Source organism: Canis lupus, chromosome 5 (assembly GCF_003254725.2).
Source record: "Canis lupus dingo isolate Sandy chromosome 5, ASM325472v2, whole genome shotgun sequence".
NCBI classification, from domain to species: domain Eukaryota; kingdom Metazoa; phylum Chordata; class Mammalia; order Carnivora; family Canidae; genus Canis; species Canis lupus.
Window position 1 is genome coordinate 55,760,772 of NC_064247.1, and position 17,192 is coordinate 55,777,963.

General features: G+C 56.0%; 1 protein-coding gene across 10 annotated transcripts in view; it reads left to right on the forward strand.

Moving 5' to 3' along the window:
• Window positions 1-17,192, forward strand: part of LRP8 (LDL receptor related protein 8) — a 79,711-nt gene that overhangs the window by 36,424 nt on the left and 26,095 nt on the right. For 3 of the 10 annotated variants that reach the window (XM_025427670.2, XM_025427671.3, XM_025427669.3), the window contains 5 exons: window positions 7,428-7,556; window positions 10,609-10,980; window positions 11,795-11,917; window positions 16,098-16,217; window positions 16,304-16,429. In XM_025427670.2, coding sequence (XP_025283455.1) covers window positions 7,428-7,556; window positions 10,609-10,980; window positions 11,795-11,917; window positions 16,098-16,217; window positions 16,304-16,429 — 870 coding nt within the window. Of the gene's footprint in view, window positions 1-7,427; window positions 7,557-10,608; window positions 10,981-11,794; window positions 11,918-12,718; window positions 12,842-14,803; window positions 14,843-16,097; window positions 16,218-16,303; window positions 16,430-17,192 lie in introns of all 10 variants that reach the window. The other 7 variants (XM_025427675.2, XM_025427676.2, XM_049110436.1 and 4 more) reach the window with 6 other exon arrangements.

Below are 17,192 nucleotides of genomic sequence, written 5' to 3' on the forward strand. Positions count from 1 at the left end.
GCCTTATGAGGTGGGGGACCATCACTTTCTGAATTTTGAATTTTTGAGACTCAGAGAGGTTGAGTGTCATGCCCAAGACCATCCAGCCAGGACTTTGAGGCCCTGGCTCTATCCTCTGAGCCAGCTGAGCCCAGGCACCCTGGGGTCCATGGCAGGCCGGGAGGGCAGTAGAGGCAGCCGGGGTAAGCTGAGGGCCAGAGCCGGAGCCCCAGGCCTGCCTCCCACGCTCAGGCCTTTGTCTCGCCTTGATTTCTTTTCCAGGCCCTAATCCTCAAAGCAAACTTACACCCGGCAGGTCATTCTGTGACATTTGTTAAATTAAAAAGGAGATGAGGAGGGGGCGGGGAAGTCCCCAGCAGTCCCAGGCAGAGCCTCAGCAGAGTAAGACAGAGACAAAAGGTTGGCGAGGAGCACGTGGAGGATGATTGGGCCAGGGAGGACCTCTGAGTCCCAGTCCCCATGCTTGTTAGGGGTCACATTTACCCCAGAGGCAGAGGCGGGGACATTGAGGCCTGCTGCCCATCCAGGGCTGTGGCTGGTGATAACTGGGTTTCTTCGTCTCCTAGCAACAGATCTACTACCAGTCTCTCCGTGAGAGAGAGAGAGAGAGAAAGAGAAAGGGAGAGCAGGAGCGACCCTGGGTCTCACACAGCTGCCTCTGCCCCCGCCAACCCCCCCGCTAGGCCATCGACCCTGTGCTTTTTCTTACCCCCGGCAGCCAGCCTGTCCTGGGGCTGGTCCTGAGCTTTGTTCTGAGCCACAGAAGGCATGAAGCCTGGCCATGCCCATGGGGACTCTTATCCTCAGGGCAAGCTTGGATCCCTGTTTAGAGAGAAGGAAACTGAGGCTAGGATGTGTTTGGCCACTTGCCCTTGGCTGCCCGGCTAAGGAGGGGCCAGGACTGTGTGTGTGGGAGGGGGTGGTGGCCACAGGGGACTGTGCAGGGGGCACTGTAGCCGGCCGGCCTCGCTCCAGCAGCCACCCTGGACACTGTGGGCGCAGCAGGGGAGGGAGGGGAGCCTCAGCACACTGCTTCCAGGGTCTGTCCTCCAGCCTGAGAGCTGTGCTTCCCCTTCTTCCTGTGTCTTTGTCTCTTTATGTTGATGTTCCTTGTTCTCATTCCTGCTCCCCCTCCAGGGCCCTGCCCACCCTGCTCTCTTGGACCATCTCTCCCTCTACCTGCCCCCTACCCAGCCTCTCTCTTGCCATTCCTCTCCTCTGTGCCCCATGGTTCCCTGTCTTTCTCCCTCTCTCCCTGCATCCTAGCAGTTGCTGCCTTTCCATCCCCTGGCTGCACAGGGGCTCTCCAGCCTCACCTCTCCTGCCTCCCAGGCCTGCCTTGTGCCCACTGTAAGGCACTATAATTTGACAGTTGAATAACTGGAGAAGTCGAGGGCCTTGCTTCCAAGACACACAGGTTTGTGGCTGCCCTGTGGCCTTCTTTGATGAGATGGGCTCATTAGCCTCTCAGGTTTGACAGAGCACCTGTGGGAACAGGAGTCCAGGATGAACCCTGGGAGTCAGGAGGCCCAGCCCTCCTCTGGGTTCTCCTAGTGAATTTGCTGTGAGATCCTGCACACCTTCCCGTCCCTCTCTGGGCTCTAGTTTCTAACATCTCAGAATCCCAAAGACCATGATCTAAGATTCCTGGACTCTTAGGACCCTCTCTCCCAGCTGAGGCATAAGGCCCAGGATCCCACCTATTGTGCAGTTCAGTTACATTGATCAGAGGTGGACAAGGCCTGTGGGTGGGTTGGGGGGCGCTGCCCAGAGGAGGTGGGCCAGAGTAGGACCTCAGGGGTTAGCAGAATTTGGGACAGCAGGACCTGGCAGCAGGCTTGCTCACTGTTTCCCTTCCGAATGGGAACCTGGTAGCCAACCCACTGCCCATTTAACTGGTGTTGCCATAGCAACCTCCTTAGTCTACCAGGTTCACCTCTTTAGCCTAACCGGGTTCCTAGGGACTATCAATGGCAACTCAAAGAAAGATTATAGGCAAGGGCGCCTGGATGGCTCAGCGGGTGAGCACCTGCCTTTGGCTTAGGTTGTGATCCCGGGGTCCTGAGATCAAGTCCCACATCGGGCTCCCTGCAGGGAGCCTGCTTCTCCCTCTGCCTGTGTCTCTGCCTCTCAATCTGTCTCTCATGGATAAATAAAATCTTTATTAAAAAAAAAAGATTATAGACAGGAGTAAAGTGTAGTGGGTTTGGTGTGTGATATAGTTGGGTCTAGGTCTTTTTTTTTTTTTTTTTTTTATGATAGTCACATAGAGCGAGAGAGAGAGAGAGAGGCAGAGACATAGGCAGAGGGAGAAGCAGGCTCCATGCACCGGGAGCCCGACGTGGGATTCGATCCCGGGTCTCCAGGATTGCGCCCTGGGCCAAAGGCAGGCGCCAAACCGCTGCGCCACCCAGGGATCCCTGGGTCTAGGTCTTGTGAGACTTCAGGCAGGTTGCTCAGTCTCCTTGAGCCTCAGTTTACTCATCTGTAAAATGGAGTGATGACATATACCTTATGGGGGTTACGAAGATGAGATGGAAAAGATACGGCAAAGTGTTGGTGCTGGAGTAAATGGCAGTGTTACTCTTATAGACTGTGTTTTGATTCCAGACCCTCTCTCCCATACACCAGTTTAAAATTTTATTTTATTTTTATTTTTTTAAAGATTTTATTTTTTGAATAACTTGTTATTTTATGAATAACATGATAGACACACAGAGAGAGAGAGCGAGAGCAGAGAGAGGCAGAGACACAGGCAGAGGGAGAAGCAGGCTCCACGCCGGGAGCCCGACATGGGACTCGATCCTGGGACCCCAAGGTCACACCCTGGGCCAAAGGCAGGCGCTAAACCACTGAGCCACCCAGGGATCCCTAGTTTAAAATTTTAGAGTAAGTAAGGGGGTTTGGATAGAGAAGGAAAGGAATTTGGGAGCAGGTCCCCATTTTCGTGCTCCCCTACTATGTCATCCACCCGTAGCTAGCTAGGGTTTCTCCAGGCTTTCTTTCCTCTGGTTCTGGGATTTGTGTCTATCAAATACGGCCAGGAGTCACAGTAGGAAAGCCTGGGACATTTGCCTAATGAAAGTGGCACTTCGGCTCTAATTATAGCTCACTTGATTGGGGACGCTTCTGACCCACCTTCAGGCGTCTGATGGGAGGGGTACGGGGTGGGGATGGGGAGGTTGATTCAAGGTGAGTGAGTTGCAACTTTGGGTACTGCTTATTGAAAATGGGATTTTATTCATCGTCTTAGAACCTTTCCAGTGGAAGAGGGACCTTACAGATGAACCCAGTGCCCCTTCCTATTATCGATCAGTCTGAGAGGCCCAGAGGCAGGCTAGAGGCTGACCAGCTAGGCGTCCTTTGCCTGAGCCCGTGGGAAGGAGGCAGGTCTGACTGCCCCCACCCCCCCGCCGTGCTTCCTGGGCAGCAGCTGGACCCTGGGAGCCCTACTGCCTGAGTCCCTGGCCCCCCACCCCAGGAGCTGGCAGTCCCCAGTTCCTATCTGGAGGTTGCCTGCCCTTAAGCCTCACATGTCCTGATGCTGCAGATGTGCTTGCTCACTAAGCAGCCATCATACACTTTCATTCTTTTATTCACCAGACATTTCTCTTTTCATCAATTTGTGAACTCATACGTTAGAGAATGCCAGTGGATTGGATTTCTGGGGCAGGATTCTCTGGGACTTGATAATGCCTCCAGCCACTCTGGCATGCAGTTCCAGGTCCTTGCTGACTTTGGAGGATGCCTGGTATCTTAGAGATGGTGGGGCTCTTCACACCTGCCTCTCAGGACCTCGAGGACACTTGACAGGCCAGGGCATTCCTCAGGGCATCTTCCTCTGCGGAAGGCCCTGTGGACTCTGGTAATGACTACCCCAGGGATGAGAGCAGAGCCCACCCAGCCCCTTGCATTTGCATTTCATGAGAGGAAACAGGGGCAACTGGTTTCTGAGTTTGTTCCAGGCTCTGAGTGTCTAGATTTTCATGTTTCCTCATTTAAGCCAACAACCAATTCTAAGAGAGCATGTAGCCCCGTTTTCAGATGGAGCCTTGGCACAGAGAGGTTAAGTGACTTGCTGGCTGTCCTGAATGTGGACATGAGGTGGCCATGCTGTCTGAGTAAAGGCCCGGTGAGCTTCCTTCCTCTGGTGACCCTGTCTCCAGCCCAGAGGGATTGGGGGCACCAACGGGGCCTGCTTTCCTCATGGGCCGTGGTTAAACAGTGTGTTTGGAGGTAAGAGACCTGGGCTGGAAGTCCAACTCTGCTCTGTCTTTGAGCAAACACCTTACCCTCTCTGGGCTCTGCTTGCCTCATCTGTAAACAGGAGGTAGTAATAGCACTCCCCTCCCTCATAAGGTGATACTGCATGTCAGCACTTACCCAGACCAGCTTCCCAGGGCTAGGCAGTGAGGAGGCCTGAGCCGGGAGCCTAGAAAGTGAGGTTCGCCTCCTAGCCTTGGGGAGAAGCTGTATTAACAACAGCGATGGGGAGGTTCTCAGAGAGAGAGGTGGTTGAAACACCTGGTATCTAGTCTCCTAGATGGTCCCTTCCCCTCTTTGGGCCACTGTCTCCTGTTACCGTAATGGGTGCTCCTCCAGGTGACCTCTCGTGTCCTAGCATTCCAGGACAGTGCCTTGGCACTTTGAAGGTAGGAGGGCTGGTGTCAGGCATTGCTGAATCCTCCAGAGCCTGTAATTAGAGCTGTCTATTTAAGGACACAGCAAATGTCTTATTAATTATAAAGAAAGAAAGCAGACGGATTGTTTAATCATTGTCCTTGCTGAAAGGTTATGCAATTAACTATATAAATATTCATTAAAAGTTCAAGCGAAAAAAAAAAAAAAAAATAAAAGTTCAAGCGGCTGCCTGCTGCACTGGGGTATGCAGAACCAGGCCTTAAGAGGTGAGGAAAGATGGTGAAGGGCCATTTCACTCACCTGGGCTTTGAGGTGTAGAGTTTGGGGCAGGTTTGGACTACTCTACCCACAGGAGCCTGCAGGGCTTGATGGAAAGGGCAGGTTCAGTCAGAGGAACCAGGACTCTGCCTCTCACCTGCTGTGCATCTTTGGATCAGTTCCTTGTTCTCTCTGAGCCTGTTTCCTCATCTCTAAAACGGAGTGCCTATCTTAAGTACTGCTGCCCTGCTCTCCTCTGGGGGTGCTGCTAGGATGACCTTTGTGAATGGCACCCTGGAGTGGGCACTTACAGCCTGCAGGGTCTGCTGACCTGGGAGGTGGAGGGCGATGTGGGAAATGGCATAGCCTGATGCCCTGTGGGTGCTCAGTAAATAGGGCTTCCTTCCAGTTCCCTGCTCAAGTTCTGTTTCCAGAGGCCTGGCTCAGGATACATGGTCACCTCGTCCCTCTGTGTCACTGTTCTCTCGGGAGCTTGCAGGCATACAGAATGCCTCTGTCACCCTTATGGGAGGGAGTTTCAAGGAGATAAAATATTCTATATACTTTAGACTTGCAGAATTTTAACCCAATGACTCTCAGATGGGGTGCATGGGAATCACTGGGGCAGGGGGCAGGGGGACTTGCTGAAATGCATGTTCCTGGGCTCTGCCCTCAAAGTCTGGATTTGGTCTGATATGAGCCAGGCCCAGGAACCTGCACTTTTAGCAGCTCCTCACACCGCACCCTGCAGTCAGGACTCTGGGAAACACTGGTCAGCTTCAGCTCCTTCCTGTGCTTACAGGGGTCCTGCAGTGTGGGGGCCATAGAGAGGTGTTCTGGAAGGGCCCCACCTCCCAGCTGCCATACCTCCTTCAACACCCTGCAGTACAGCCCCAAGGCAGCCTTTGTAAAAGATCTTGGAGGGTCAGCGCTCTCTAGGGCTCTATGCCACAGTTACTTGTGAAGGGGAATTTCTAAAAAATGAATCCCATAGATCCTGTATTCCCAATGGGTTGCCTCATATTTCATGAAATGTATTCCTAGGGATAACTCTGGAGTCCAAGGTACTCCTCCCCCTTGGCATAGCAGCGTCTGGGGGCCCTGCCTCAAACACCTGCCCTCTGCCCCATCCTATCCCTTTTCTCCATCTCTCTTGCCCTACCATCCCAGCTATGAAAGTCAGAGAAGGGGAAACTGGTCTGAGATGAGGGGGCGAAATTGAGTGAGGTTTGAGTGACCCTATGCCGGCAGGTGCAACAGACTGTGCCAAGCCTCTGGGGTCAGCCCCAGCTGACTTGGAGTCGTCACGCAGTTCTTAGCAGCTGTGTGACTAGAACCCAGTGCTTACCGCCCTCTGGTACACAGTAGCCCTCAGGACATACTCACTGAGTGAATGTACAAGTCCTTATCTGTCCGTTTGGAGAATACTAGCGGATAATCATCAGTGAGCACTGGGCTGGGCTTTCTTCTACGTGCCTGACAGATGTTAAAAATCCTACGTACTAGGGAATAGTATCAGCCCCACTGTCTTGGCACCAAGGTGAGGACTGTGGGCCAAGCTCACATGGCCAGTGAGTGACCGAATTCATGCCCAGGAAGCCAGGTTCCAGAGCCCCTGCCCGTGACCTCCAAGCTGGAGAGCTTGACATAATCCTCACCCTGCTGGGCTATTGTGAGGATTAAGTGAGTGCCTAGCTCTGTGCCTGGCACATCCTGGAGACGACAGCGTTTATACCATGGAGAGTAGCAGGGAGCCGGCCGCAGAGGTCTGAAATGCGTCTGCCACAGCTGGCTCTGTCACGTGGATCGTCCTGGGATGCTCGGGATGAGAGCTGTGCCCAGCCCTGATCAGGGTTCTCATTCTTTCTTCCAAATTGAGAATCAACCCTGGGGCTCCAGGCCCCTGATTGAGTCAGCCTCTGATTGCTGCTGCAGTAATTATAGCTGTGTGGTCCCGCTGGGCCCTGCAGCGCGGCACTGCTCTGATGCGGGCTCAGCACCATCACCAGGGGAGGGGGCGGGAGGGGGGTGGCGTACCCAGGGAGCTGCTCTGGCCTTGGTGAGCCCTCCTAATCCACAGGTTCAGATCACGGAGCTGCTGATCTGGAAGCCAAACCGAGGCCCAGTCGGGGCATATTTCAGCCCTAGCACACAGTAGGGAAATGGCAGAGAAGCATGAAGGGCAGGGCAATTTTGTGTTGCTGGAGCTCAAGGGGAGGTTTTGAAGGGTGGGAGGCAGGGCTGGTGAGGCAAACGGGTGGCTGGATCCAGGATGGGCCTGAGTGCCAGGGCCCAGGGGCCCACGAGAGGGCATTAGCAGGGAGTGGGGGGATCAGATGTAGGATTCAGAGGGTCTTTGGGGTGGACGACGCTGCTTCTCAGATGAAGAAACTGAGACCCGGGGCAGGGAGGCCCTGATGGATTCCCAAGGCCTTGGGCCAGGTGGCTGGGGTCAGGCAGGAGGACCGGTTGGCGCCATGCCCCATGTCCCCCTTGGCTAAGCCATGCATGTGTGTCTGTCTCTACAGCCAAGCAGGTGTGTCCTGCAGAGAAGCTGAGCTGTGGACCCGCCAGCCACAAGTGTGTGCCTGCCTCGTGGCGCTGCGACGGGGAGAAGGACTGTGAGAGCGGTGCAGACGAGGCCAGCTGTGCCACCTGTGAGTTGGGTTAGGTCCCAGGGTCTGCTGGGAAGTGAGGCAGCCTCAGGGAGCAGCAGCCGTTTCTGGAGGGGCTTTCTGGAGGGGCTCGGTGGGGGGAGAGCAAAGGGTAACCATGAGGACACTAGTAATGGCCAGGCGCTCTGGAGAGACATTTCCGGCTTTCATCCGCACAACCACTGCACAAGCAGCCATTGTCATCCCCATTTTATGGGTGAGGAAACTGAGGCTCAGACAAGCGAGGAATAGCTTCCAATGTCGAGTGATGGAACTGAGATTCAGATCTGGCTCTGGACAGCCGAGCCCAGGAGTCTTTTTACCATATCTGACATCTATTCATCCATTCCATCCGTCTCCACTGAGTTCCGAGCAAGGGCAGGGGGCCAGGGTTGGGCCATAGGGAGTCATGGTGGTGGCCTGGGCCAGGGCACTGGTGGTGCTGGGGTGGGGGAGGGGCAGACTCCTGAAGTGTGAAGGACGCCTGATGCTGAAATCTCAGACTCCAGCAGGAATGTCACAGGGCGGGAAGACAGACCCAGCAGCCTCGGCAGGAACAGATGGAAGCGGTCATTGGGGCAGTTCCACATCACTGAGCTTCAAACACAGGATTATCTCCTGCCCAGGGAGCAGGCCAGCAGGTCCTGGGCCAGTGGGGCTTATGCTTGTTTCAATTGGATGGACACCTACTGTGTGCCAGGCCCAGAGCCAGGCTCTGGAAGGGATGATGAGGTGAATCCTACGTGCCACCTTCCTCCGGGAGCTCATGATTAATAGGGGAGACAGACTGGCTGTCGATAACTAGGCTGCAAGGCTGGACTGAAATATAGGTGGTTTGGGGTATTATGAGGACTTTTGCCAGGCACTTATCCACCAGCCTCTATATTTACATCCCATCCATACTCCCTGGCCCAAGGGAAATGCCATCTCTTTCTGGAGGTGTCTGAGTCACAGCACTCTAGATTCCAAGTCTGGAGTTCTGATGTGTCTGAAGCAGGAAGCATCTGGGTGTGGGGAGGAGATGCTGGCTGGGACCAGCAGTTTCAGAGCCGTCCGTGGTGATGGCACTGGCTTGATTCCTGAGCTGTGATAATTTTGCAGGCCTTCACTGGCCAATATGAATCCTCTTCTCTTCTTACTCCGCACCCGCCTCCCACCACCATCAGATGTTTCCTCAGCTCTAAGGGCCATCAGCCACGATTGCACAGGGTGGGAGTATCTCTAACTAGGGCAAATTGTGTGGCAGGCATGTTCTTCATTAATTATGGGAGACGGGAGGGTGGCTAGAAGGTCCTACTGGATGGCTCTGCTACAGCTCTGGACCAGCTGGGCAGAGGAGCAAAAATTATTCTTTCTCTCCTCCCCCAGAGCTGCTTCCATTTGTGAGTGCTGGGAGTGGGGTCTCTGGAGGCAGGTGTGAGAATATGGCTCTTGAAGTCGTTGTCAACTTTAAAACCTTAGGGAGAACTCAGAATAAGGAAGGACTTCCTCCCAGAACTCTGAACTTAGTGAGTCTTTACCCACCCCCAGACACATGCAAGCTGAGTCTGGCAGGAAAGAGGGGAGCTTCTCCAGGCATCGGTGTAATCTTGGGGGGCAGGCACCACAAGGTAGCATGTGGTTTTCCCACCAGTGCCCCAACATCCGAAAATCCCAGAAGGGGGAGAAACGCAACTGTCAGAAACTTGATAGAGCTGTCAGACACACATGACGAGCTGCCTACATTGTGAAACCTAAGACATCATTCTATTTTATGTTCAATAACAATGAAAAATGACATTTTTCTATCAGAAAATAGAAGCAGACTCTTGGTGCCCCCATGTGGAGAGATCTGGTGCTGCCACCACCATCAGGTTACCCAAGGCTACAGCCCCCAGACCTAGCCGTGGCCTCTGTGTAAGGAATGAAGCAGGGAGGAGATGAGGAGGTCGCTGCTCTGAAAATGGCTTCCATTCCAGGAAAAGAAGAGAAAACAAGGGAACTGAGAGGGGTCAGAGTAGGAGAGAAGAGCCCCAAACCTGAGTTCTGGTTCTGTGTGACCCTGGGCAAGTTGCTCCTTCTGGGCCTCAGTTTCCCCATCTGTAAACTAGCAGTTGGGCTGGTGGTCTCCAAAGCCCTCCCAGCCTCTGAAGTGAGCAGTTCACTAGACAGAGGAAGCCCAGGGCCCCAGGCAGGGCCAGTGACCCGTGCCCTTGACTACTGCACATCCCTTAGTTACTGCCCACACCCATCCACCCACTGCACAGCTGCCCCCTGCAGGGAGCTCTGTGCCAGGCTCTCAGGACAAGCTGGGTCAGTCTCAGAGCCCATCCCCACGCAGTAGTTGTGAGGGAGACAGAAGGACATGAGACCCAGACACATGAGCATGCTGTGAAGGGCACACAGAAGGAGAGCAGGGGTGGAGGGAGGCTTCCCAAGTAGGAAAGTACAAAGGGTGTTATAAAAGGTGGACGTGGGGCCCCTGAAGGATGAGTACATGTCACTGAAATACAGAGGCAGCGGTGGGCAGGAGGCGAGCGCCCAGCAGAGGGGACAGCTTGGGCGAAGGCCTCGAGGTGAGCAGGTGGACCAAGGGTCTAGTATGGCTGACTGAGGTGTTGGGGTAGAGCAGCGGCTCCGTGCCCAGCGGCCTGGATGCCAGGCCAGGGGACTGACCCGGATGCTGCGGGCACATAGCTGTGGGAAGAGGCCTCAGCCCTGCCATCAGGAGACAGCTCCAGACCTGATTCCTTGGGGAAGGGTCAGCGTCACGTTGGGTGTCGTGTCCAGGAACATCACCTGGCCTTTCAAGACCGGCCGGGCCTGCCGCCCAGGTGCTCCCAGCCCCACCTCCGTGCTGTTGCCCGAGGGGAATCATCCCCGCGAGGAGGCCGCGAGGTCAGGGAGGGCAGGGTGTTGCCCAAGGTCCCCTGCGAGGCCCCTGCTGGGATCAGAAGCCCCAGTGCCCTCCGGTCCCCCAGTCAGGCCCCCACCTGTGGCCCGTGGGCAAGCGTCAGGGTGTCGTCGTGTCCCCGCCCGCCCGCAGCGGGGCCGACCGGCTCTCTGTCCCGCGCAGTGTGCGCCCCGCACGAGTTCCAGTGCAGCAACCGCTCCTGCCTGGCCGCCGTGTTCGTGTGCGACGGCGACGACGACTGTGGCGACGGCAGCGACGAGCGTGGCTGCGCCGACCCGGCCTGCGGGCCCCGCGAGTTCCGCTGCGGCGGCGGCGGCGGCACCTGCATCCCCGAGCGCTGGGTCTGCGACCGCCAGTTCGACTGCGAGGACCGCTCGGACGAGGCGGCCGACCTGTGCCCCGGGGCCACCGCCGCGCCCGCCGCCTGCGCCGCTGCCGCCCAGTTCGCCTGCCGCAGCGGCGAGTGTGTGCACCTGGGCTGGCGCTGCGACGGCGACCGCGACTGCAAGGACAAGTCGGACGAGGCCGACTGCCGTAAGCCCCCGCTCCCTTCCACGGGCGCGCCTGCCCCCTCACTGCAGGCCCTGGTTACCCGGGTTACGGCGCCCGGGCTTGAGGCAGGTGGAGTCCTTGCTTGGAGCAGCTCGGGTCTGACCGCAGAGGCCGAGGGTCTTCTCCGGCCCTGCCCTTTGGAGCATTTGCCTCCTGGCTGCAGTGCCCGGGACCTTGGTACACTCAGGAGCTGCCCCCCTCCACCTGCTGGGCCTCAACCCTCCCAGCTGGGCTTCCCCACCCGGTACTCCCCGCCTCCCCTGAACCACCATCTCCTTCAGCACAGCTCTGCTGTGATGTCGTCTGTTTGTTCCTCAGCTCCCCTTCCAGTAGTACCTTGAGCTCCAAGAAGGTGGGGAGCCCCCCAGTAGTCTCTGGGTTCCCGACGTCCCACATAGTGCCCGGCATGCAGTAGGTGCTCAGGAAGGATTTGCTGAAGGGATGAAGTCGTTAAGTAATGAGCACCAACACTCAAAAGAGGGCCACGGGTCCACTGGGGACAGGTGGCTCTGGGGAGAGGTGGTGGATGGGAAAACGGGACCTGAGTTTTAGTCCTGGCTCTGCCAGCCAGAGTGCTATGTGATCCTGGGTGAGGCCTTCGCCCTCTCTGAGCTTCAGTCTCCCCATTTCTACACTGAAAGTGCCTTGGCCAGGTGTCCTTTGAGGACTCCCAAGCTCAGCCACTGGTTCTGTTCTTGCTGAGGGTGGATATGGTCTGGGCGTTGGGGGCTGGGGGAGGAGAGAGGTCCTAACACCACCTTGGGCCTGACCCACTCTCTTTGCCCTCTCTTGGCAGCTCTGGGGACGTGTCGTGGGGATGAGTTCCAGTGTGGGGATGGGACTTGTGTCCCAACACTCAAACGCTGTAACCAGGAACAGGACTGTCCAGATGGGAGTGACGAAGCTGGCTGTCTACAGGGTATGTGGGGTTGGGCCACAGGAGTGACACTCTCCCTGAAGAAGAGCCCTGAGCTCTCTGGGCTCCAGAGAGAGCAGAGTTCAGAGAGGTTTCCGCTCGGTCCCTGAGATGTGTCTTCCCCCAGAGCATCACTTGCCCCTAAATTACCTAGATTTACTTCCTGGGGTCCTATTGGCCCCAGAACAGGATTTTAAAGGACTTTGCAAAAGCTGAGAGGACTAGGGGTACATGAAAAGTCACTGTAGGATGTCTAGCCTCCATCATTTGTCCACATCCGGGCCTCCAAGTGGCTTCCTTCCCAGGAGTGGAGGTTCAGTCCCCACGGAGCCCCCTTAATTCTCAGATGACTGTTTGGTTATCACTCCCCGCCTGCAGGAGCCAGGGTCCTGATCAGGGGTCATCTGGGGTAATGGATGAAGGGTTGAGCAGTGAGGTGACCTCCCCTGTGCAGGGCCTCCAGGGCACAGGTCCACCTCAGATGGTCAGTGCAGCCCCCAGGATCTCTGTAGGGCTCCTGCTTTTCTGTCTCCGGGCCCAGCACTGCCAGATAGGCACACACCCCCACCCCGCCCCGGCCTTACCCAGCTAGATGATGCTTGGGCATCCTGATTATCCCTGGGGTCCTGCACTTCTGAGAGCTGAGCTCCCACCAGCCCTGTGTTCAACCATCTGTCCTGGGCCCTCTAGAGACCAGTAGGACTGGGGCTGGGGCTGGAACTCTGCTCGCCTCCCATGGACCTAGACCAGCCCTCCTGCCCAAGGTCTCATAGGTCCTGTCCACTCTCTTGTCCGGCCCGACAGAGTCAACATGTGAGGGTCCCCGCAGATTTCAGTGTAAGAGTGGCGAGTGCGTGGACGGCGGGAAAGTGTGTGATGCTCAAAGAGACTGCCGGGACTGGTCGGATGAGCCTCTGAAAGAGTGTGGTACAGTACCTGTCCACTTCTGGCTGCTGGACTAACCCCCCCACCCACCGCACCCCCTGGCATCCGGGCCCAGGCCCATGCCTTGCCCCTCTGCACACAGTCTGCTCTGACCCTCTCTCTGGACTCTTGCGCTGTCCTTTGGCCTCAGGTGGGACTCTCTGCCTTTGGGGCCTCTTTCTGTATCTCTCCAAATCGAACTGCCTCTCCTTTCCAACCCAGGTGCTCAATTATGCTTCCTCTCACAGACTTGGCCTCTCCTCCCTCCTTCCTCATTCAGACCTCTGAGTGTGTGCTCACTCTGAAACTTTCTTCCTCAGTGATTCTACCCTGCCGACCTAGCCAGTGCCCTGCCTCTGAGGCCTTCCAGGCCCTGTAGGAATCCTGGCAAAGGGGGAGAGATGGGACAGCAGGAGGTAGCCAACTGCGGTGCATCCAAGGCCGCCCACCTCAGGCCAGGCCTGAGTGAGAGTAAGGCAGACCCAGCAACAGGAGGTGGCACTATCCTGAGCCCCAAGGAGCTTGGACTTTCTGGGAGACAAGACTTACAGGCTGGGCATGAGTAAGGGGTGGAATGAGGGAGCTGTCCTAATGGCTAGAGCTGTCAGGGTGGGTTCCAGGCTAAAAAGAACAGGAGAGTCTGGGCTATAGGTGAAGTGGGCATCTGATAGAACATGCCGGAAACCCAGTGTGGGCTCCAGGAAGGTTCATTTCTGAGCTCAGGGGTTTGGACAGAGAATTCCTGGGAGCAAAGAGCCTAGATCAAGCCCTACCTTCCTGGCAGACCCGTTTTCACTCAGCACCTCCCCTCCTGGGCCCTCCAGGGATCCTCATTGTCTAGAACTCCCCAGGAGCAGCATGTTGCCACCCCTGGGGGAGATTTAAAAATTGATTTTGGAAGGAAGAGTAGTTGGGTGAAGGTCACCCACCCTCCACCTGAATTTGCAGGATAGGCGCTCCTCTTGGGCCCTACTGCTCCTGCAGAGGCCCTGCCAAGAAAAGCCCCAGAAGAAGGAGCCTAGACAAAAGAGGATAAGGAAGTGGGAGCACCTGAGTCTGGCTGCCCACCCCACCCTGATTTGGAGTTAGCCAGGGACTGCCAACCTACTAAATCTCTTCTTTCTGGTCTTTTGCATGACACACCTGAGAGAAGTAGGTATGCATGTATTTGTGTCTCTGTGCTGGTGAGAGGCCAGTCTCTGTGTCCATGGCTCTTCTTAGTAAGGCAAGGGAACCACATCTCGTGTCTCTGTGTGTCCCCGTGTCTGTATGAATGTGTCTATGGAGCCCATGGGCCTGTTGGTGCCTCTGCACGTAAACTGGCGTGTGTGAGCATGCAAATATGTGCATGTGCTGGGGAAAGTGACCCTTCCCCTTCCTTCCCTGGTGCCTCTGGACCACCACCCCTCCATCCCCTGCAGGCATCCAATGGAATCGCTTCCAGGCTAGATAGAACCGGGAAGGCCCAGGGAATCCCCTTCAGCCTCTCTGCCTTGGCGGCCGTGGCCTTCCAGAGCAAGGTCAACAAGGTCCAGACCCACTGCTCATTCTTTTGCTCCAATGCACCTCAGCCCTAGAGGACTCTGTGCTTTTCTTCTTTCAGAGAAATCTGAACCCTTTTCCCTTTTCAGAGCCATCCTACACGTGCTAGTCTGTCAAGTGCTTGGTACATACAGCTGTTGAATTGCTGCTGCCTGCGGGGGGAGGGGGGCAGTGAGTGGGTGCATGAATGAGATAGTGACTGAGCAGTGAGCAGATGGATGGACAGCCCTGAGGGAATAATACGGGTCAGGGAAGGCGTGGAGTGATGGAAGATTCCTGGTGTTGCGGTGGTGCCCCGCAGAGACCACCTCAAAATTGTCCTGGCTCAGCGCCCCCCAAGTGGCTGGGCCTTCCCAGGGCTGGGCCCATCTCAGTCACCCCAAACCTTCCAGTCATGGGATTGCTGTGATCTTGTTCTTTCAGTTCCACCAACATCCCAGGCAAACAGGAGGAGGCCCAGGGGTAATGGGGAATAATCCCTAAGCATGGCTTAGGCTGAAGGTGGGGCACCCACAGCTGTGCATGGCCTTGGGTGGGCAGCTCAGACCAGCTGTGTGCATGGCCATGGCTGGCTCCTCTCAGCTCTGCTTGGCTTGGCTGGAGTGGTGATTGCATGAACCTGGTGGGTAGAAGGGTGGCATGGCACCTTCTCTTGGCTTGCAGAGTTAACCTGTGATTCCAAAGTTCAGAAGATGCTGTGAGAACATGGTGAGCCTCGGTCCTGGCCTCTCTGACCTCCCTTAGGACTCTGCCAGAGGGGACGAGGGAGTGGAGGATGGGGAGAGCAGATGAGCTCCTGGCATCCCTTCAGCCCTTGGGGCAGTTGGTATTCCCGGGACCAGGCCTGTGACTAAGTATAGGAAGAGGGACAGGTGCTGAGAGGGGAGAAGGTGGAAATAACAGTACATCATATTTCATGGTAGGAGAGAAGTGGTCAAGCAGCAGCTCTGTGTAGATAAAGCTTGGAGTCCTACATAACCACAAGCTCAGTGGGGACAGCCTTTGTTGTTCAGACTGGCTGGCGGCAGACAAGTTCTGGGCCCTGTCCAGGGAGGGATGTGGACAGATGGGATGTGTCCAGAGGAAGACACTTGAATGGCAGGGCACCAGAAATCAGCCCTTTAAGGAGCTTCTGAGGGAGCCATCAGACTCTGGCCAACCCTACCTGGCAGAGCTGGAGTGGGAGCAGAAGCTTCAGGAAGGCCAGTCCAATGAGGAAGAGCTTCATAAAGAGCTATTGCAGATGGGGCCAGCTGCCTTAGGGGGAAGGAGGCTCCTTGAGGCTGGAGATGTTTAAGCAAGGGCATTTCAGAAGGGGTTCTTAAAGCATCCTGAGGGTTAGGTGTGGTCCACGCACCATGAGGTCACAAGGAAGGAGGAGCTGTGAGGCGAGTGCTTGTGAAGGAAAGGCCTCAGGTGGCCCTCACTGCCTCGAGCCTCCCAGGAGACAGAGTCCTGGCCTGGGAGACATAGGGCCTGAGTCCCACTCTGTCCCTGCCTCTGTGTCTGGCCTTGAGCAAGGACCTGCCCCTCTCTGAGCCTCCTCTTGACCAGTCGCCTGGTTAATGAGGCTGCAGCTCAGTGTGGATGGAGAGCATCTGGGCTCTGCGGGGGTCCTGTCATCCCGAGTCTCTACCTCAGCTCCCAGCCCTGCCCCTGTCCTGCCCCCACCCTAGCCTGGGCTCTGGGACCCTCAGGAGCCTGTGTCCCTCCCCAGGACTGAATGAGTGTCTGCACAACAATGGGGGCTGTTCCCACATATGTACGGACCTCAAGATCGGCTTTGAGTGCACGTGTCCAGCAGGCTACCAGCTCTTGGACCAGAAGACCTGTGGCGGTGAGACCCTCCCCTCTCCTGCCCCTGCCCACCCCCAAGCAGAGGCCGAGCCCCCTGCCAGTTCTGACCTGTGCTCCTCCTCACAGACATTGACGAGTGTGAGGACCCCGATGCCTGCAGCCAGATCTGTGTCAACTACAAGGGCTACTTTAAGTGCGAGTGCCACCCTGGCTATGAGATGGATACGCTGACCAAGAACTGCAAGGCTGTTGGTATGGGCGCCCCGAGGTGGGGGGAACGGGGCAGCTCCGAAGGGGTACAGAAAGCAACATGTCGCCACGTCTGTGAGGAGCAGATGGGCACACCTGTGCATGCACATGCATACACACACAAGGCAGGTTGCACACATGCTTGGACTGTAAGTGTACATCATGCACACAACACATCACACACTGACACCTGCATGGACCCTACATAGAGCCAGTCAGGATAGCATAGAGGGTGCACCTGCACCGCACACATTGTACGGACAAAAACTGGACCATGCAGACAGCACATGGAACAGGTCATCCCCATAGAGAGCATGACATGCGCAGACCTGCACATTGACCAGTTCAGCCACCTGAATACACTCTATTCCATTCTTTATGCTGAACACCTGACACTGTCCTAGGCGCTGGGGATTTAGCAGTAAGCAAAGCAGACACAGGTCCCCGTGTGCCCTTGTGCGACTCATATCCTGCTGGAGGACAGACAAGAAATTTGATAAATAAAATACAGGGTACCCCGGTGGCTCAGTCAGTGAAGCGTCTGCCTTCGACTCAGGTCATGATCCCAGGGTCCTGGGATTGAGCCCCATGTCAGGCTCCCCGCTCAGGGGGATGTCTGCTTCTCCCTCTGCCCCCCAGCTCATACTCTCATGCTCTCTCTTACTATCTCAAATAAATAATAAAGTCTTTTTAAAGTTTTTTTATTTGTATTTATTTTTTAAAAGATTTTATTTTATTCATGGGAGACACAGAGAGGCAGAGATAT